Here is a 23312-nt window from a genome sequence, read left to right on the forward strand (position 1 = left end):
AGCGCTGCCACGTGATTCTCATTCATCCGCAGGGTCCTAAACTCTGTCAATTTCACCCTTACCTCGTCCTGTCACCCTAACCTCCTCCTTACTGTATGTGGACTGCCCTGAACCCCTTCGAAGACACAATTTTCATTAAACATCCAGTCCTGTGTTGTTTCTTGTTTTCCCAATGACCGGTAAACGTGATCAGTTATAACAAGCCTGGAAATTTTTAATTATTAAGGGAATTAAGAATGTATATGCTGGAGAAATTCTAAAAAGCTTTAAAAAGTATTTACAGCTTGACCACAAGAAAAAATAAGTAAGTAAGTAGGCTAAATGTCAACATCTAGAACGATCCATCATAAATAATGATGTATGTAAAGGTTCTCAGTCGTTTTGGTCATAGTTATCCAAGGAAGGTTATAGGGCAATAATGAGAAAATAAAATAGAAGTATGTAACTGTGTAGGCTAAGGAAAAACAACAGAGAGCCACCATATGATATAATGCTGTCATAACATGCTGTCCTACTATGCATTCTGTAGGCTGAGGACAATTCCCATTGTGTTTGACATGGCAAGATAACAAAGCAGCCAGTTCAGGAATTGTTTCCTTTATTACAGCTGCAGGACCCGGCTCTATGTCCGTCTGTCTTTTCATGTTGTTTGAAAGATGGTTTAATGTCAACCTTTAATCATTAAACTAAAAACATGTTTATTCAAGGGAATGTTAATACCAAGACCCTGCGACAGACATGAGGTAATGTTGGATGTGTGATAATATTAAATTCGTTTGCAGTTAGTCTAATAACAATTGACTGTGTAGTATGTGTGTAATAATGTCACATTCTTACAAAGAGCACTAGATGGCGCTTCAATACCTTAATGAGAACCAAAGAGAGGCGATGTGCCTGTCTGAGATGAAGATTTTCACAGTTTCATGAGAAAGTCATGGTCCTAGCAAATGTTAATCTTTATATAACAAGAAATCATTAAAAAACAACAAAAAAAGATTCCTTTATATTTTAAAGTTGGGAAGTTAAAAACAAGTATGATTTACCTCCAAATACTCAGAATCCATTAGCACTGATCCTTAAGTACTCAAACGGTTTTAAAACAGCATTTGTATCTGGAAGTAATAATTTCACTTCTTTTATTCTTCATTTAAATAGTCATGAAGGCCTGTTTGAGCCTGTTTAACTGCATTTCATCCAGCAAAATTGACCTGAGGTGGTGATTTGAGTAGGGGAGACCGGGTATGGTTGTAACAACACCAATTCCACCATTTAGGGATAGAATAGGAGTTATTTTGACCAAGCCTATATTTTGTTTGGTATCTATACTATTGCAGATAAAATTGTTTGATTAATATTAGATTGAATTGTAGTTTCTTAGGCTTAGGCTTCCTTTGTAATTTCAAACCACTATGCTAATACAGTTACTTAAACATTGAGTGACAGGGGTGGGGTGTGTTGTAACACTTCTTTAAAAAGTGCTATACATACAACTAGGGACTTTCTTGTTTTTCATATTTTACAGGGTGATCTTTGCAGTCTGGGTCCACCAAGCCTCCACTCCAGGGTTACCAGCATTCATTTGTCAGCACTGTGACTAGAATTCCCCATTCACATGTTGTTCACATGTTGGCACGTGTATCGGCACTAGATCTTTTCCATACTCTGTCTCCTCAGGTGGAGATGGCAGAGAAGCATACGGGCAGCTTGTGAGAAGTGCCGGTGCGCAAGAAAAAGTCCCGGTATGCCCTGTGGCGGTTTGGGGGTAGCCAACAGGGGCCAGTGAACCTGTAACACAGACCTTGGACCCCCCTATAGCCCCCCTCTGAACAAAAAGTCTACAATAATCATAGTAATATATCTTCCTTGCGATGATATAGTGCTGATGTGAAAGGCAGAACAAATGTGTCTCAACTAGTCGGATCCTTTAGGACGTAACACCACCACTGTCCGGTGTCGACTTCATGAAAGTAAATGAAAAATATAACATGTGGATTGTTTCATCTGTCATTTTCATATTGTTTTATCGACTAGGCTAATGTTACGTGTTATTAAACTTTGTATTATTCATTGCATTGAATTGAGAATGTCTAAACAAAACGTAGTTGATCACTTATTCATCTATGTTACTGTTTGGAAGCTAGATCTAGCCAGACAGTCACATTTTTCAAATAAGCTGCTCCTACAAATATTTACGCCATTGATACTGTAAAATCAACATCACTGTACATTACACGTTACATCTATTTTACAATATATATTCATACAATACAATATTTTGTCCTTGTAATCCATTGAGTGGATATAGCCTTTGGATATTGCTGGAAATTGTTCTCAGTCCCTCTCTTTAAAGGGTAAATTATTATCATAACAATTTAACAATGCATTGCATTTAAACAGCACTTTTTATTCACAAAGTGATAACAAAAGCCTACTAGTCCTACCAGGCTGGACATGCAGTCTGCCAAAATATCTATCCCCCTCCATAATGCACAGATGATTGCCAACTATCAAGTATTTTATTTTGTGTATACTTCACATCATGACTAACAACAGGGGTTACTTAGACTATTCATTAAGCCTTACAAAGAAGTGTTGCATCAAAGAATGTACTGTAACTTGAGCTAAAGTTAACAGGAATGTTTTTTTGTATAATGTAATTTAATAAAACTGTAACTAAGCTACTGAAAAGATCCTGTTACTGAAACAAATAACTGTAAGTTACTGAAACATACTAAAACATTACATTATATACTAAACAAGACATTTTGAAAGCTCGAACATTGCCTTTGTCTCTTTTGTCCTGTATTGAATGTGCCCCTCTGAAAAAACAATTGGCCCCAGCCTGGCCCCCTCAATAAAATTGGTCGAAAAAGGTAAAATACAGAAGTGCTTGTACTGAGTAACGGTGAGTACTGGCCCACTTCAAGCACTGACTGTGACTCTGATTAAGAATATACACACATTGACACACACAGACACACACCTCTTTTTTGTAAGATCTAAAGATGTACAAAGATGGTATTTAATTAAGTACATTGTTGTAGTATTTATTAAGTATACTGTTAAGTAAGTTCATTCGATAAGCTAGATAAATTTACATACACATACCTGCGCGCAAGTCATCAGACATAGTCTGTTACAGTGAGACAGAAACATTGTTCTTTTATATCACTACCTGTTTTTGAAGCATATCATATAATGTGGCATCTATTTTTGCATCTTTTGTCTGATTGTTGTAACTTACCCCAGCATGTGTTACAACCTACCCACATATTGAGGTAGGCTATAACAAGGGAACACGATGCATTTGACATCAACTCACGAGGTCTGTGATATTCTTGTAGAGGACTGAACTGGTGCCATTTGTAATGAACAAATATGGGTACTTTGTATAAAAGTGTGAGAACTCAAGCAAAAAAATTCAGCGAGTTATAGTTGCTGAAGCAAAAAGTGTTACAACCATACCCGGTCCCCCCTACTGGTGTGCTGCTGACACACTCAAAGAAAAAATAAGTTGCTTCCAGGACGCAATTTGCTGTGGATCTGCACATCATTATGGTCACAGAAAGCTCTTAAGTGGAAGTAAAGTGGCTGATATTGTAGTGTGTAATGGGAACAACAGTTTGTTTCTGTCTGTCATGTAGACACAAAGCAGTTAATCTCGGTAATTTGGGTTAATAATGCCTGCATCTGCCTGTCTTTGTGCTCACATGGTCATGTACACATACACTTTTACAGATGCTTTTACTCTTTTTTTTTCAGTCCCACCCCCTCAGCGGTAATGATTGTCTATACAGTAATCTCATTTCCTGCTCTGCCTCTTTATTCATCAGTCTCTTTTTAGGAAGATTGAACGGGGGTGCTCACAATTGCTAATGGCAACTGATTTCAACTGTAGATAGAACAAATGCTCGGGCTCCGTGGCTCATTAGCCCACTGTCAGACTCAGTTAATCACCTGGGAATGAGAGGAGGAACGACATACATGGGCTTGTAATTTGGTTATAAGCGTGATAGTGCCTGAGGAGAGCTTGTAAGTTCCCCATCTTTGAAGGCCCAAAGCTTGTGGAAAATGGATGTTCAAAGAAACCCATTGACTAATGCTCTAAGGACAACACCACTTATTGAGATACTATAGCAAGAGAGGAAGTCAAACGGAAGTGACTGAGACTAATATAAACACCAGAGAGACAACTAAACTCTCATTACTGCAGTCACAAACACTGTCAGATGAAATCAGGTTGCATTTAGTACACTACGTATGGTTTCTAAAACTTTTTATTTGACTTGCAAATCACTGTAATCTTTTAATTACTACGTAAAGGTACAGACCAGACCTGCCTACAGTAATTGGAGAGACCAGTCCCTAAAGTGATGGGAGACCCTCACCCTAGGGTCGGGCGTCACCTGAATGAAGTCATCTCCCTTGAGTCTGTAATTAGATTGTACCGTCCCCTTTGCCTACCCCAAAATATGCTATCAGAAGCAGGTGTATTTAGATACCCCACACCCCCACATACTCCCACCTACTCCTACAGTTCAGTTAATTTGGAACAGCTGATGTTAAAAGGGCATGCCACCAATTTACACTTCTTTACTTTAAAAAAAGAAATGTTTACTTGTCATGAGGAATACTACTCAGCCAATGAAAAACAGTATATGGACTGCAATTGCTTTTATACCAAACCACTTTACAGTGTGTCTCTCATTCCATCGTACACATACACACTCACACATGGTGGAAAAATGCCATGCGAGGTGCTCATCTGGCCATTGGGTGCAATTGGAGTTCAGTGTCTTGCTCAAAAACAAAGTGACATGTGGCCAAAGGGGGTGGTAATCTGTAGGGTCTATAGGTCTATTTGAAATACTTCTACTTCCACTTTACTTGAGTATTCACATTTTAAGCCACTTGATACCTTCACCCTCTACTACATTTTTGTTTGACAGATATAGTTACTGGTTTCCATGAAGATCAAGATGTACAAAGAAGTACAAGACATATGATCAGTATAAAATATGTTGAATTGTTATAGATTAAACTACCCAACAGTATATAAACTAGTTAAATTTAGCTTCACCTCAAATAGCTAAACTATTTACAATGGTGTGAAAAAGTGTTTGCCCCCTTCCTGATTTCTTATATTTTTTAATTGAAATGTTAGACAAAGATAACACAAGTAAACACAAAATTAAGTTTTTAAATGAAGGTTTTTATTATTAAGGGGAAAAAAATTCAAACCTACATAGCCCTGTGTGAAAAAATTATTGCTCCCCTGTTAAAACATAAATCAACTGTGGCTTATCACATCTTTGGAAAGCTGAGTTCAATTTCTCTAGCCACACCTATTCTCAATCAAGACATCACTTAAACAGGACCTGCCTGACAAAGTGAAGTAGACCAAAAGATCCTCAAAAGCTAGACATCATGCTGCAATCCAAAGAAATTCAGGAACAAATGAGAAACAGAGTAATTGAGATTTATCAGTCTGAAAAAGGTAATAAAACCATTTCTAAAGCTTTGGGAGAGCGCAGCGACGACTCATCCAAGAGGTCACAAAAAACACACAACATCCAAAGAACTGCCGTCTTGACGATCCCCAAGACTTCTGGGAAAATACTTTGTGGACTGACGAGACAAAAGTTGAACTTTTTGGTTGGTGTGTGTCCCATTACATCTGGCGTAAAAGTAACACAGCATTTCAGAAAAGGAATCATATGGTGATGGTAGTGTGATGTCTCGAGTTGTTTTGCTGCTTCAGGACCTGGAAGACTTGCTGTGGTAAATGGAACCATGAATTCTGCTGTCTACCAAAAAATCCTTAAGGATAATGTTCGGCCATCTGTTCGTGACCTGAAGCTGAAGCGTACTTCGGTACTGCAGCAAGGCAAGGATCCATAACACACTAGCAAGTCCACCTCTGAATGGCTTAAGAAAAACAAAATGAAGACTTTGGAGTGGCCTAGTCAAAGTCCTGACCTGAATCCGATTAAGATGTTGTGGCATGACCTTAAAAAAGCGGTTAAGGCTCAAATACCCTCCAATGTGGCTGAATTACAACAATTCTGCAAAGATAAGTGGGCCAAAATTCCTCCACAGCGCTGTAAAAGACTCAATGCCAGTTATCGCAAAAGCTTTATTGCAGTTGTTGCTGCTAAGGGTGGTCCAACCAGTTATTAGGTTTAGGGGGCAATCATTTTATCACACAGGGCCATGTAGGTTTTGATTTTTTTTACGCATTATTATGGCGTTAACACATTAATTCATTAACACCGATAATTATTTTATCTCACGTTAATGCAGTTTTTAAAAATTATTATTATTATTATTTTGAAAGTCCGTTTCTTACTGGTTCTGAATACACATACAGATCAACCTGCAAATCACCCACCCAAACAAGCAACGGAGGGAGGCTTCGGCAGACTACGCTGGATGAAGCATGTGTGATTTGGGCCTGTAAGGATATTTTTTTACTTGTTAATCAGCAATGACTGTCTTTGCCACTCTGAACATATAAGGTAAAGCTTAATGATTAGTAATTAGTGAACAGTTGAGGGGAACCGTAAATGTGAAGCTGTCTGTGATTCACACAGTTGAATCAGATGGTATGAGGCAGTGCTGGAGAATTCCCCACAGGTCACCATATCAGTCCTGAGCTCAGGGTACTATGAGGAATGTACCCTGTCTGTTTCTCAGGCTCTGAATGGCTAGTGAGTCACTGCTGGACTCACGGATGCTGATACTCTGAGAGAAAATTGTTCTGAGAAGCTAAACAATAAACAATAACATCCCAGTAACATGACAAAGGTCCATTGGCATTTTTGCATATTCTAACTGATTTAACTTAGCAGTTGGTTGCATCCTTGGCATAATTTTCCAGGTTTCTTAAAGCGATTAAGCCACAGATAGGAACAGATAGGGAGTAGAATACAATCTTACTGTGGGAGCATTGAAATATGAAGCTCTATAAACAAACAGGAAGTTGACAGTGCGGGGGAGCATGGGAAGTGTGTGAGCTGGGCCTCATTCCTCAGTCTCAAGGAAGGTATGGTATGCATTTGGGGTGTAAGCATGTCTGAGGAGAAATGTTTGTGGTGAGATATAAAATGTGAAATCCTGTTGCCTGGACTCATGGACCCACGGTGGTCCATCATAGCTAATGGATAGGCTTATTATACTAAATATACATACTAAACACTAAACTATACTAAAACACAGTGATAAACATCTTTCGTGCATTCTTTCTTCTCCTTTTCTAGTGATATGTTGACTGTCAATCCAGCAGGGTCTATGGTCTACTACCTTGTTTCTGACTTTTTTGCTAACGCCACTAGCAAGTTTACATTTGTAGTTCAGAGTAAAATATTTCACCAATTTCTGGAGGGTACTATCATTCATGCTCAGCTCAGGTGGAATAGTAATGACTCTGGTACCATAATCAGGTCAAAATTCAAGGTCAGGTCAGTGTTCAATACTTTGGTTTATGACCAAATAACAGCAAAACTAATTGCATTTCCATCTGCCTCCACCGTACTTTGTGTTAAGTGGTAATTAGTGAATGTTAGCATGCTCACAAGCTAATGTAAGACATGGTAAACTTCATTAGAATTGTCATTGTGGGCATGTCAGCTTGCTGACGATGACATTTAGTTCAAAGGACTGCTGTTCATTGGTGCAGCCCCACAGAGCTGCAAGCATGGCTGTAGACTCCTGGTTTTGTTATTTAATATATCTTATTTGCTTTTATGTGTATTTGCATTTACTCTTCCCTGCTTGTTTAAGTCCATTTATTGCAGGGCTGTAACTTTGTTGTATAAAATTCATTATGCAATACAGAATTTAAATAAAACACTGACAAATACACTTTCTCAGCTTTCACCTCAGTTTCAGGTGAAATGGTGCCACAAAAAACACTTTTGCAAATTAAAAGTTTGTTTTGTTTGGATTAGATATAGATTTTTTATTTCATTAATAACTGGGAAATGTTTTCCTTTGTATGCAACTGGGAAAACAATAAAATTTTATTGAAGCGAAAAAAAACTTTAATTTAATCCTCTGAATCGTTTCCACAATATTTTTGTCCCATCTTCTTGTAACCTCTGTCATAAAAACAGCAGAGATTGTTGACATAGTTGTGAGTAATGCTTTCAATTGGAGACCTGTTGGCTCAGTGGTGTTCCAGCATCAGCCACACAATCTAATAAATGTGGCACCAGGATTTGTCATCGACCATATTTACACATTAATGTGATCCTGCCAGTGAGAGTGATTCAATAAAGATTGAATAGTTGTTTAATGATATTGTTACATGTCCCATTTTTATCTAAATGTTCACATTCTCTCCTCTCCTCTTGCCATCTATCTTAGCTCAACTACATTTGCTTCAATCAATTTTATCTCTCACTCCGTCTGTCTTTGTTTGCTTTATTCTCTGGGTGTGTCCAATAATCCACTGCTCCCCTGACACAGCGGCCCCCATCCTGGAAGATGAATAAGCAATGACCACATCAATTGCATTAGTGAAATTCAACAAAAAGAGTCATTACATTGTTACTCCCATTTATATGAATGGCTTGACTGAGCTTGTAATGTGTAGATTTAACTTCACATATTGTCCTTTTACACTCTTTACTTGTTACACCTAATATTTACTACCTAATTTTTTTATATCTATACTTTATTTACCTAATGTTGTAATTTTGATGCTCTGGAGGTTCCTCACTTTTTATTTTTAAGGTTTACTTGTGGAATTATCTGACTTATCTGAATTGAGAGTCTGAGTGGAGGGTGTGGACAGATTGTAAATCCCTCTGTTTTGGCTTTATAGATACAATTTACTAGACTTGACTATAAGACATGGTTGTTTTATTATTTGTATTACAGTAATACCTCAGTTATTGATATCACTGATTATTGGTTCAAAGGCTCAGAGAGAGAACCTGAGCTCCAAACTAAATACACTAGGACTCAACCCAAGCCAAGAAGGTAGAAATCTAGGAGTGATTTTTGATTTAAAGGCTCATGTGTGGGTTGTCACAAAAACAAAAAGCAAAAAGCATGTTATCATTGAAAAAGATCTCCAAAGTGAGGCCATTTCTCGCTCTGAGCAACACAGAGAGACTGATTTCTTTGCTCTCCTTGCTTGTCTACAGAAAAATAAATTTGCTACAATTAATTAAAAATGATGCTTCATGAGAGTTTTTGTATTGATTTTAAAATTAGTTTTAGTTTGTTGGGCACATGGCCTTGCACCACACTAGCTCATAGAAATGCATATGGTTTATGAACCAGAAAGACCCCTCAGATACTCCCGTTCTTCTCTTTTAGCTGTTCCACAAAGCAAAACAAAAGCATCTGGTGACGCTGCTTTCAGCCATTATGATCCAAGCCGCTGGAACAGCCTTACAGAGGATCACAGAGGAGCTGAAACTATTGCTATTTTTAAACAAAAAAATATATATACTGGCTTTTTATAATTGTCTGATATTATTATTTGTAGTTATTTGAATTATTATCATGTCTGGATTTTCAGTAGGCGACTTAAGGACCTAAAAATAAAAAATGACAAAAAAGCAGATGGTACCATAACAACAAAAGTGAGCGTAGATCAATGTTTGTGCTTGTTGTTCAGCTGGCACTCAGGGTCCAGGCAATAATACATGGATGGGTGCTTTTTACATAATCAAAGCACCTCCAGTTAAGTGATTATCATGGCCTGGTTGTGACTAACAGCACGTGGCTTTGTAGATACTAATCAAATGCTCTCAGTCAATAGGACCTCCACTCCATCACATGTCCTCAAGCCAGACGTACCCATTGTTTGATATGAGGCTGCAAAATGGTCCTTCAACCAAACCTAAATGACTTTGCCTGAGGTCTTGTCTGCCAATGGGAGATTCATCTCAGGCTCTCTGTCCCCATTAGCCCTCTAAATACACAATTCTTCACATTTCATGCTCTGTTTTCACGCTTAATCAGACATTTACAGAGCAAGAACATTGATTTGAAATCGTCACGATACCCTCACTTGGTACTTTGGTTGGAAAAGTCCATCAAAAAATTGTCTTTGTGGTTTCATACAAGAGGTATATCCAGCTCCAGACTCCAGTCTCCAGTCTCCTACTGTTGGTGCCACTGAATGTGGCCGTAGAGACAGTTTCTGAAGCCACAGATCTTTCCACAGATGGACCTCATGATGTAAGAGCAGGAAGTGGGGGCAAAGATTGCACAGTAGATCTGTATGTGTGCTGGCTTTTCATTTTACAAATGCACAACACTAGAGAGCTTTTTAAAACATGTTGTTGCCGTTATATGTCCCATACAGCTCCATTCTCAATCCATATTCTGGCCTCTTGTAATTTTCACTGGTCATTCTTGAAGGACTGATAAATGTGCTCCGTTATGAAAAGACAGTAACATCTACTTGTGGTTTTCAATTTCACACTGAACACAAAGGCTTAATATCAACCTTCTTGACCTGACACTCAGCTGATAATTTCGTCAGACTGTGATATGCCTGGTGTCTCCTTTAGTAGTTACCCAGGTTTGCCATCAATCTGTTTTTTCAACTGCAACATATGCACTTATCCATATACCTCGTTGCACTGACAATGTGTTGAAAAGATAAGATAAGATAAGAAAAAAAATTAAGTAACGTTGCAAGTTGTGAACGGAGAAGGACAGTATTTGTTGCATTCATGATTGGAGGTCATTGACGGACCACATACTTTACTATTTTGGTATCAATTTTGATAGCAAATAGTGTAAGTTATGGTTTTTATTTACTTTATTTTTTAAAGCATTAACTATATGAATAAAAAGAACACTAGAACTTGGTCATTTGGGAACAAAATTAAAATGTTTCCAAATTGAATCCCCTTTAAAACGAAAATAGACTTCAAAAGCACTGCTCACACTTCAAAAGACGAAACCAGCATATTTTGACTTGTAACCAACTGAGGAGTCAAGACCAGCAGGTCTTATTACCCCCGTCCCTTCCCCCGGTCCCTCAGGGGATCTTGATGACCAAATGCATGTTTTGTTCTTGTCCTCTTTGTCCTCTCAGGTAGAATGAAAAAAGGTCTTGCTCTAAATCTACTATCTGCCTGCAAACTTGCCACAGTTTCACATCGAGGTCACGTCGAATTAACAACTCGCTTAAAGAGCAGTTCTTTCACTATTGTTTTGTTTTGGCAAATGTGTAATGGGTAATGCTTAGTCGGGGCAATGCTGAATAATCTCAACACGCCATGGCTACACTCAGTCAGAGCTGGCATTAATCTCTGATTTTAGGATTAAGGTCAATTCACCTGAGACGTGATGCTCTTGCACAAAGCTTATTCTGTCATCAAGATACACTCCTTTATTGCTACCCAATATATTACTACTCTCAATTCCTAATATTCCTCCTAACACACTGTTGAACTAATGTTTTGATGCAAAAATGTATGTTTGGGTTGACCAACAAAATATGACTGTTACACTATGTATGTGTGAAGATACATGTTACAACTAAATAGAAAACAATCAAATGTAGCTAGCACTTAAACTGATAATACATTTATTTCTAAGAACATTTAGAAACCCTATGAAACATTTGTTTGTTCAAGTATTGTTCTCCTAAGTCCTCACAAGAACACTAAACAATTATTGGGTTGTTCTAATTAAAGCTGCTACTAACCTTATAATCAGGAATTACTGACTCAGTACATTAAACTTGTCCAATCTCATACCAACAAAAACACTGACTATACATTTTTACATGGGAACAAACATTGTAAAAATGAGCTAAAAACCGTATCAATCTACATCCCTTTTCTATAATTCAAGATTTCCCTGAAATCATAAAATCTAAAAAAAATATGTTCACGTTCACATTGATAATTCAAAAATAAACTGAAGAGCATGTATGTGCAAGATTTAGAGGTTTTTTTTAGGTCAAGAATTAAGTATGTATACCTTTTTATTTATAGTATGTTTGAAGGGGATTTAAGGTATAATTAAAGGATTCAGAAAGACCTTTAAAGATATTTGTATTAATAAACATCCCATATTGCCAATAAAGTTATTTTACATCATTGTTGCATGACAATAACCACGACCACAGACCACTCAAACCAAAATCCTGAGAAGTCCAACAAATTTGAAAAAAAGGTAGAAGAGTAAGATGAATTGGCTTCAAAGCAAAAACAAAAACAAACAATTAATCACTTTCTGCTTTAAATTAATAGCCTACCATGTCATTTTATTAGGGCCACCCAGTCAGCACTTCTTGCATGCTGAGAGATAAATGTGTCTATTTACTGTCCTGACGTGTCATGACTGATCTTACTCACATAAGGTTGCAGATTAAAACATGTTTTTCTTCTTGTTGATTGGAATTGATTTCATGAGCTTTAGATAACCAGTAAGTTTCCATCTGGTGAGTGTGGGGAAAGTGTACAGTTATATAGGCCTATTTCTGTTTAGTCATCTACATGCCCCAAGATGATTGTTTGCTTCTGTGCTCCATGCAAATACTCTACCCTTACAGGAGCATTTATCTCAAAGGGTGAGAGAATAGAACTCATAGTACCCTCTAAAGAAAATGTCAGTAAACATGTAATTAATTTTTTTCATGAATAAAGGAAATATATATATATATATATACTTGCATAAAAATAAAAATCACAAAATATTATTTACCCTGAAAACAAACAAAACTGTTAAGTCAGTGATCTCAACTGGTCTGATTAGAAGTTTGACACAAGAATAAATGGTTTGCATTAAGAGATATGTGAGAGAGTTTGGATTACTATATAGAAATGCATCCAACAAATAAACCCAGTGTCAGTTATGTTAGTTTTAAAGCTGTGTGAAGTGATTTTTGACCACTAGAGGCCATAAAGACTCCAAATGGATTGTGTGATAGCAAACACTCTCCTTCTTAAAGTGTGTTCAGATTGAACGGAAAAAAGAAAATCGCATCTGAAAATTGCATCTGTTCAAAAACACGAACAGATGCAAATTTACCCCGAGCAACACAATTTGAGGCAAAGACTCAAGCTGAAGTTAAAAATGTTACAACTTAAAAAAAAGGTTTTGTTCTTATTCCAAGACTTTATGACCACTTCATGGACGTATAGAGACAAGAGGATAAACAGGACGGACACTGAAGGAACTGAAACAGCTTCCAGGTGAGTTTTCAAATCAGAGCCTGGGGTCTAACAAAACACACACAGAGCTACTGACCTACAACCAGCACATGTACGGTCGGTACGTTGGCTGTTTGGGGCAAATAAATACAAACTGCATAACCAATTCACAATGTCTTCAGCTACTTACCTACTTTACACATCTGATGTAAGTCCAATGTTCACTCTCTCCACTTAGCTCTCCATAAACTCATGAGAAAATATTTGGGTCGTCAGCATGCTAGGTGCTCAACTTTCTTCATCAGCAACCGTTTCCTCTGACTCTTGTGTTTTGTGTTGTCCGTCAGGGTTGTCTGAGCTTGTAAAATTGCAGTCTATGATTTAATATGGGGTTGGTGAGGGGCCACGAGACTCACCAATACATTTATGTGCGGGCCAGAAAACCAAAAGAATGAGCTAAAAGAGGCTAAATGCTAACTGCTGCAGAATTTGGGTGTTAGCTAACTATTTCACGTTTCACATTTAATTTAACGTTAAACGGCGTGATGAAATCCCATGAACAACAAGGCTGTCCTCTCACTAGCTAGTGAATTTGTATTAGCAGTAGTAAACAAATATGGTGTGTTAGCAAGGATATGAGCGTGAGTTAGCGGCTGGGTAACTGGTGTTCTTTTCAATACAACTATTTTTTTCTCTCCAAAATCCTTGAAAGTAATAAGGCAAACTCAAATGCTTCAGTGTTTAATTTTTTCTTAATACAAAATCAGCAATTTAAGAACCTCGCCTAAAGTGCCTAAAGTTTTTTAATTAGCTGTCTTTGCTTTAATTGATCAAAGAATAATTCAGAAGCTAACGCCAATCATTTAATGCCACCTTTCAGTACTCCAGTTTTAGCCTAAATTTCAGGTAGGCTACAAGAGACACATTTAAATAAGCCTTCAATAATCCAGCCAGTCTAATTTATTGGACCACTCTCCCAAAACTTGGTCTATTCATTTCAGCCTTTATCACAAAATACCTGTAGGCCATTAGCATTTTCTAATGTCCTACACAAAAATCTGACTGCTCCTGAGACTCACTTCGCCCCCTGATCCGCCTCCTTCTCTGCCTTCTTCAGTTTATTTTTCGGGAAAGCAGGAAGTAAAAAAAATCCTTATCCTCAGTCTAGCACATGCCTGACTATTCAGTCAGCTGAAATAACTGACCCTATAGGCTACCTTTCATTTGACACCAATTCCTCCTTGTATTCCTGACTTAAACATTCCTGTCTTAAATCAAGAGTAGCCTATATTTGTGTCGAATAACACGGGGAGATATGCACATTCTTTAAACTCATTTCGACCCTTTGTGGAAATGGACACAAAGAGGGCGTATGCTGAGGGGAGGTCTGCGGCCCTGCAGGCTCCGCCTCTCTGCATAATGTGCCGGGTTCATTGAAACGACCGGACAGCAGAAACACAGCACAGGACCACAGAGGCTTCACGGGACACTGAACAAACGGTGAAGAAAACAAACAACTCTGTGAGTGTCAGAAAAATAGTGCTGCAAATATGACTCGCTTCTGACTTCTCTGAATCTTTTGAGCAACGGGACGAAAATAAGAATTGCTGTAACTCTTTTCGAAGCGGATGGAAAGCGTTTGGACACACAGCTTCCTCTCCTCCGCAACTGTGGTACCCTGAACTCAGACTACAAAGGACGTGAGGTCGGGCACTGGTTAAAATGGATACATTCTTTTTAGAGGTACGTTAGACGACTTTCTCCATACATTAATATGTGTTTTTCTATTTCTCTACATTCAACGTGACTCCTAAATAATTTTGGGACCGCGGTCGCTCTTTGTTTTGTTTTACAGTGTTGCGTTGAGCGCGTTCTTGAGCCGGGCTGGTTTCAGATCGCTTCCAGTTTTAGCCTCTGTAAAGTGTCTGTTAACTTAGTTAACTTATCACCAAAACGCACCACTTTATCCTGATTTAGTCTGCTATGTTGTGGTCTTAGTGATGCTTTCTCTGCCATTATCCCAGACTGGCAGTAGTGTGCCTGCACTGGGCTGGTCTACAGGATGCAGCTGTAGTGGGGACTTTAATACCCCAACAAGCCTCAGATAGATTTAAGGACACTGAGTGCATGCCTCTAAAAAATCTCCCTGTCAATTCTGCCCAGATAACCTCATGTAGAAGCATTTCTGCCACTCTCTGTGCCTTAGACTGATTATTTTTCCTCTTTTGTAGTTTAAGTAGCCTGTAAAAGCTGAGTGCGAGCCCATGTAGGTTGGATGTGTCATCTGCAATTTAGCCCAGACACCAGCACACTCTCACACACACACACACACAGTGAGGCTGTGTAGAGATTGGCTATAGGTCTGATTGTCATCCTCCTCTGACTAAGAGGAGGGCATAAACACACACACACACACAGAAAGAGAGATGGTGTGTGAGCCTCCTCCTCTCATAGTCCTTAATGATGTGCTGTGTTGTGACAAGGTACAGTGTTACGGAGGTGACTTGCTGTTTCCATCCACTTTTACAGTCTTCTTTGCAGTAGTTTTACAGTGTTAAGAGTTGTAACTTCTGCATGCATATTTATTGAGTGAGGTTGTTTTTTAGCTGTTGAGCATATTTTGCTTAACAGTTGTTAAAACTGTGCAAAGAGTGAGCTTTAAACTGATGTATACGGATAATATTGGACTAATTGTGGTCGTTCATCCTTTGGCATGACATGAGTTTCCTGTTTGACCAAATAAAACTCTTAAGAAAAGTTGCATTTACATTTTTTAATTTGCTGTTTGAAATTAATTTAGAAGTTTGATATTTCAAAATTAGAAACCTTTGAAAAATGGCCTTATCATGGTGTCCAACTACAAGTTTTAAAGACTAGCGGTCTGATGCTCATTGTTTCCACATCACATGGATGGGGAAATTTTTGAATTCTTGCCATTTTTGGCAAGAATGCGGTGAGAGTGAGCAATATTTCTCTATATTTCTCTAAATAAAAGCATCAGCCTTTAAAAACACATACAGGTAGGATCATGTCGTACCTATATAGTTTTTAATATTCTGTTGTATAAACCAACCGTGTAGCGAAAAGATTAAGGTGAACTGGATTTTGGGTCTTAAACTGATTTTTATTAGTGATATGCTGTCCAGAGAGGGGTTATTATTTCAGCTCAGCAGAGATCATTGTCGTAATTTGGTGTGTGTCCTTCGTCCTGTGCCAACTGTGTGAGATTTCCACAAAGATTTATTTGACTTCATCCAGGCTGCATTTGTTTCTTTCTTTTTTCTAATGTGGTTATATAGCATATTGCTTTTCATCCTGCGATATAAAACAGTGCTTTCCTGTGTCTTGACTGACAGAATGTATTTGTGAAAGAACAAAGTTTCTACGTGTAATTTGTCAGAATGTATCAATTTGTAGTTACATGATGCTGCCAGAGGTTTAATTAAGTGTTTGATCTGACACCAAGTCATGTGTTGTTTGTATATTCCAATTGGATGGCCCATTTTGACCATACTATGCTGACAACATCATACATGTAATACACAAATTAACAAAGAAACATCTTACAATATTATTCACTCAATACAATAATTGCAATGAATTCTGCCGTTTGTAATGCAAATATTTTTGCTGCGACACGCATCACAGAGGTGATACTTCAACTGTAAGTCAAACCTAATTAAGTCTGATCCAAACTTTACCTCTGTAGATGATAATTAATGGGTAGCAATTGTAGAATAAGCAGCGACAAGGAGTATTTGTGTCATTTTTCTATGAACTGTTCTGTTTTTTAATGGCTTTTGGGTCATGGAAAGAAGCCAGCACCCTGAACTCTTCAGGGTAACCAGTGTGGATTTAATTAAGCAGGAATTCTGGAAATGAAGTAAGACAAGGATTAAATTCAACTCAGTGAAAACAAGTGCAGCGGGATAAAGCTTTGAATCATTACTGTGCCTCCAGTCAGTGAATCAGTTTTTGACAGCTAACATGATGTAGATCATAATGATGTGATTGTCTTTTTTAAGCCTTTCCTTAAAACTGCTTTAACCATGTCAAACTCTGCTTCTTGTATTGGAAGATTCACCTTTTACAGATCAGATTTATTGAAATGAACGCTGACTAGTGTTTATCGAATGTCTCTGTCAGTTAGTCTCTTTCTAATCTAGAGTCGGCTTTCGTCTGCGCATTACTGTGGTGAATTTGGTGACAGGGGTTAGAGATAGTGGCAGAGTAAGAGGAGTGGCAGGTACATGGGTGTATGCTCAGAGGTTTATCCTGAAAGCTCATCCTGTCCATGAGCTTGGCCTTTCCTCTTATGAGCTGACACAACACCATTAAACCCTCAGCGACGCTGCCTCGACTCCACACCCAATCCACCCTGAGTGGATGTGACCCACTGAACACAAGCTAATACCTGGAGTGTGTCAGGGATCTTGTCCGTGCCTTCTAACTTATGCCAGGTTGCTGGATATGATCCCTATACACAAAATATTCTCACTTCTGTGGCTTTTTGCATGTGTGTTTAAAGATAGCTGTATCTCTCTTCCTCTCTTTCATCTTTTCACAGATAAAACACTGTATGTCTCTGTGAAACATCCTGTTGACGAAGCTGAATCCCAGCTATGTGGGTTTCTAAACTTGGTAATCAGTTCCTTTATAGCAGCAGCTGCTACACACTGTAAAGCCACATGAGGACACCCGTTAACTCCTTCCTTGCATTACACACCAAATTCCTTTCTCTCAAAGAAACTCTGACAGAGGGAATCCCGGATTCCTGGCCCTGACCCCTGAAATTCCCAGTCATGGCCGCCTGTCATCCATGCATTGTAGGGCTGTGGTGACAAGGCTTTAGGTTTCACACCATCAGAACCGCCTCACACACACAGACCGACATTCTCCCCATCCTGAAACATCCCTCACAGCCCTTTGCGATGGTCTTTGAAGCCGGAGCCGTGGATCGGCATGCTCGGTAAGCGTTCTGTGTTGAAATGGGTAATGTGAGAAAGGCCAACCTGCTCCAGAGGGTGGACTATTTTTCTACCCAGGCTCTTCTCTACCCAGTTGTCACATCCTCCAGCTGCCACTTTAGGGAGTTGAGAATCTGAGATCATCGCTCTTTCACTTCCAGCCATGCATACGTCTGATGGAGTAAGGAAGAAAGTCAGGAAGTTAAGTTAGGATGTAAGGAAGGAAGGAAAGATACAAAAATTAGTAATGGATCCTGCATTCGTTTTGAAATGTTTCTGTCATGATTTGTAATTAAGCTTAAAGTGGTTATTGTATGCATCAAACTAGGGGACTTTCATATAATGTTGATGAGAGTCTTCAAGTTGTGGTGAATTAACATTGCTGGCTATTTATGAGCAAACAGAGGGAGGTATTATTAAGGCAGTGGTTTATGTGTGCGTCAGCAGAACTCCTGCAGCTTTGGTACAGTCTGGAGGTAGTTTAATCTGTCATAAGAGCACTGGGACTAATTAACAATAGGCATTGCCTGACAACACATAAAATAATATAATCCTTTCTCATAATGATACAAATGCTTGGTGTTAGGGGGGCAGTTTAGTTTTGGAAACACCCATCATAATAAGAATTTGAATTGTTTTTGGAATTTGGAAAAATATGTTAAATGTTAAAAAAAACTTTCTAAGTTGTTAGTCTGCTCTGAAACCAGAATCAGTTTTTGGATAATTGTCTGAATCTAGCCTTTTCACCTCACTAGCTTGTGTTTGCATTTCTTGTGTCTCTATCAGTAACCTGACCCTCGTCTATCAGCGCGCTGACCGTCACATGGGGAGCTCAGTGCTGAGATAACCTCCTGCTGAAACCACACCGTTGACTTTACTTTTAACCTGCTACATCACCACGCTTTTCAGACAAAGCTGTCTGTGTTTGTGGTGATAAAAGGAAAAGAATGTCTTCATCTTTCCACTGTTTGATCACAATTCCTGTGTACCTTGTAACGTGACTGTCTGTTAACCAGTGAACTTGAGGTGCCAGTATGCCAAATTTGTTACCTTTGAAGAGAGCAAGGCTAGTTGGTTCCCCAACCGCTTCTTGTCTTTATGCTAAGCTAAACAGCTGCTGGCTGTAGCCTTATACCATAAAAAGTTAAGAGTGGTATCAATCTTCTCATCTAACTCTTGACCAGAAAGCACACTTCCCAAAATGTTGAACTATTCCTTTTAACAGCTGAAGTTCACCGACGGCCAGCCTGATTATGCTTTGCAAACCCCCTTAGTTACACCCCCTCCAGTCTCTCATTGTGAACATCACATAATAATGTTATATGTTCACAAGTTCACACATCTCATAAAAACATTCTAGTAATATTCAATCAACTCTCCAACACCCATCCTTCCTGCCCTTCCTTGTGTGTGTGTGTGTGTGTGTGTGTGTGTGTGTGCACAGCCCTATCAGGGCAGTCCTGGGTGCGAAATTTGGCGAAACACCATTTTTTTTCAACTAGGCTATGATGAAAGAAAACATCCTGAACCATTGTCTGCTACATCTGTGAATTCAAAGTGAGATGGAGAAATCATTGTACAGTCATGCAGAGTTACGCCTGGGCTTGTAAAAACAATAACTCATGGTTTGGTTTACTCGCCTTGTTCTGTGTAAGAACAACAGGGACATGGAAAATGTACAAATGGCGTATTTGTTCAAGGGAGTTAAGAAAAACAACTACTTAAGAGGAGGGAGCTGTTTATTTTCATTTTTAATCTAGTATGTAAACACTTTAATTAAAGGAATAGCTTGTAGTAGTATTTTGGGAATTAAGCTTATTCGCTTTCTTACTGAGAGTTAGATGAGCGGATGAATATCACTCTCATGTCTGTACAATAAAATGTAGCTAGAGCTGCTTACCCCTCACACAATAAATGTCTGTTGGCTTTCACCTTGGCTGCCCTACATGATGGACACTATGAGCTGGTAATGAGTGTAGCTTAAATCCTCTCAGTTTGGAGGTCTCGTCCTGCAGCTTAATAACAGCCAACCTGTGATTACTGCTCCCAGCCCAGATGTTGACTTTCCTTTTTTTTTAGCCCCTTATGATTACTGCGCACAGAGGCAGCCTATTACGGGATGGACATTTGTGTGTCTCTACACACACTTGCTTGTATGTAACATTTTCCTATATGTTTAAGTTAAACACATCGCAACAACCACAAGGGATTATAGCCTATAAATTCAAAAATATTTTAAAATGATTGACTCTCTCGGGATGAGGTTACTGCCACAGTTGTAATTTCAGGACTAATTGCAGGAGGAGCACCCAGCCGGGCCTAAGTACACATCCCACTCTGCATGAGCCTTGACTGCCATGGCCTGAAGAGTCTAACTGGCACCTTGGTGCTTAACAGAAGCAAACAACACAGCATGGCATTATCACAGTCATGACCTGCTAGGTGTGTGGTTTGGCCTTAGATTGTTTGAAGGTTCATACTCTTGAGATACTGAGACTCACATGAGAAGGAATGTTCTGTGTTTTCAAGACTGTACATATGTTTATCTCTCCCACTTGAAACCAACCTTCCTTCACATGCCCATCCTAAAAACACTCTCCACATTCCCCAGCAAGAGAGAAATAGTGGTCTTAGTATTTGTTCGACCATTCCTGGATGGAGGAACGTTTGTGTTGTACATACAAATGCTGCATAATCTCATTTGTCTCCATTGTGTTTCGGGCACAATTACATCATCCTGACCACCAATGCTCCCTCTCTACCGTTATAAATTATCCATATAAATTATGAGCATTAAATGTGTTGTGTGTAGGAGACTGCTGTGAGAGAGAGATATTTGTGTTAGCAATACAACACGTGCAAAAATTATATATGGTTTAAAGCAGGAGGGTACCCATGAGCCTTAATTGATTGATTAATCTGGTACAATGTAAGGTATGAGCAAAGATTAAAGGCAATGGGAGAGTAGCCAGGTCATCAAGCCTCAGTCAAACATACACATCCTCAGTCTCTGACTGTTCTGACTGAGCTGCATTCCTGAAATATCTCTGGGATTCTTGCCTTGTGACCCCCTTAACAGTTAACTGATGAGTACAGAGAGGGCTAGATATGTAGATGCCAGACAGTAGGAGGTGGCTGTGTAGATATTCTCAACTCATGAAGCTTAGCTGACAATCCAATCAAACATGCAGTAATCACATCATTTGTTTCGTCTTCGTCCCAGAAACCATTTTGTAGAAAATGTCACTGTAGAAGAGTTGTGGAAGGAAAAAATGTTCACACAGGATAAGGCCGGAGTGTCAAGTGTTCTTCTTCTTCTTTGTTATTTGTTATGCAAATCCTCTTCAATATACTCGTTAGCAACATTAGCAGATTAGCTACATCAGACGCTGACTCTCCGCCCACCCCCACCCCCGAGAGAGACAGATGACAGACAAGAGACATTACCAAACACATGCAGACACACTGAGACACATACACATGCACACTTAACCCTACATATATTTGCTTTATTTTCTTGATGAATGTTTTGTCGTTCCATTCAGTATGTTAATGAAAATAGCGGCGTGTGTTTGATTTTCATTAACCTAGTGACACAGTTACATTTATAACTTCATCACTTTCAGACCTTCCTTCTGCTCTAACAAAAACAGTCGGTGAATATGAAAATGGGTTGCCTCACAGTGCTGCCTCCAGGCCATCCTGCTTTAAGTCTGTTTATAGCTTACTCAGCGGGAGGGGGTGGGGGGACTGCACCCTTTTCCCCCCCTTTTCCCTCTCACTCCCCCTCCACCACAGACTGGGGGAAGCCCTGTTCCCCATGGGACTCCTCCTCCTCCATTAGCTAATTTCTGATCAGCTGCTCCCTCCATCATTAATTCATATGTCTTCATACACAGATGCTGAAGGTTACCTTTAATTGTCTGATTTCTCCCCTCGGTCATACACACCATGTCCCTTCTACACCCTCACCCCATGCTGGCTGTGGGCACCGGCTGCAGCGTGTGCAGCAGGCAGACGTTACAGTGACAACAAAGAAACAAGAAAATTTAAAAGGGGCATGCAGAAGCACATGTATTAAATCACAGTTAGTTATTCTTTATTCAGTCTTTGTACTGCTCTGTAATTATATATGGCGTCTTGAACCTGATGACTGTGGTCTGATGGTTACAGAAGCTTGCATGTTGCCAGAGGGCCACATGACTGAAACATTGGAAAATTTGTGCAAGAAATTTCCCTTAATAACCACTGAAGACCACTGGCACTTAACCCCTGATTGGCTCAGTAGAGCTGCTCAGCAGAATAATAGGAAAAACAATTTAATTCCAATTTTTTGTTTGTCACATAAAAAAAACATACAACATACAAAAAAAAGCACCCTGACAAAGGCCAATCTGAGTTGAAATGTTACTGTAAGAAAATAATAAATACCAGAATAATTATAATAGTGTCTTTCTGTATTTATTATGTGAAATTATATCCAGTAACTTTCAGCTGAGGTTTCGCTGTTTGTAGGACGCATAGCTTTTGCTCCACTGGAAAGCTTAGTGAACATAAGACCCAGAAGGACCTTTGCCCAGAATCCCTTCCCAGCTGCACTTGTTTAATCTCACCAGCTACTTGGCGGATTCCTCCTCATTCCCCTCACTCAGCGTTCAGGAGATTTGGTAACAATCACTGAATTTGGCTCTGCCCCCTCTGATGGACAAAGCAATAAACTCCTGCATTGTTACTTGTTGATTTTGGACTGCACATCTGTCCTGGCATCGAAAGTGAGGTCACAAAGGGTTACTGACTTGGCCTTATGCCTCTCTATTGTAATGTTAATGCTGATACGTCCTGGTATTTGACAGCGTGTAAATGGAGCGTTGTGTGCTTCTAAATGGGATGCAGTAGGTCACTGACGACAAATAATTATGAAAACATTAGAGCGTGACCAATATGGGATTTTTAAGGCGGATATAGATTTTGATATTTGAGGATTTTAAAATCCCATATTCCGATATATTGGGCGATATTCTTTATTTTTCTTATTTTCAGAATAAGAATATCCCTAACATTTGTGTATGCGTAGAAAGAAGGGATCACATAATGCAGTTATAAGATAAACTTTTTTTATTGTTACAAATAGTACTTACAACAAACGTACAGCTGAAGAGGTTTTGAGGTGGATTATGTTCTAGACAAACAGGGGAGTTGCAGAGGGCCCTCT

General features: G+C 39.0%; 1 protein-coding gene across 1 annotated transcript in view; it reads left to right on the forward strand.

Annotated features, from left to right (window-relative positions):
- Positions 1-14563: 14563 nt before the first annotated feature.
- Positions 14564-23312, forward strand: part of myo10l3 (myosin X, like 3) — a 56393-nt gene continuing 47644 nt past the window's right edge. The window contains exon 1 of the mRNA XM_038720380.1: positions 14564-14876. Within this exon, the coding sequence (XP_038576308.1) occupies positions 14856-14876 (21 nt within the window). The 5' untranslated portion in view covers positions 14564-14855. The remainder of the gene's footprint in view (positions 14877-23312) is intronic.

Source organism: Micropterus salmoides, unplaced genomic scaffold (genome assembly GCF_014851395.1).
Source record: "Micropterus salmoides isolate LMB-PRFRI ecotype aquatic unplaced genomic scaffold, ASM1485139v1 Ms_hic_scaffold_15, whole genome shotgun sequence".
Taxonomy (NCBI): domain Eukaryota; kingdom Metazoa; phylum Chordata; class Actinopteri; order Centrarchiformes; family Centrarchidae; genus Micropterus; species Micropterus salmoides.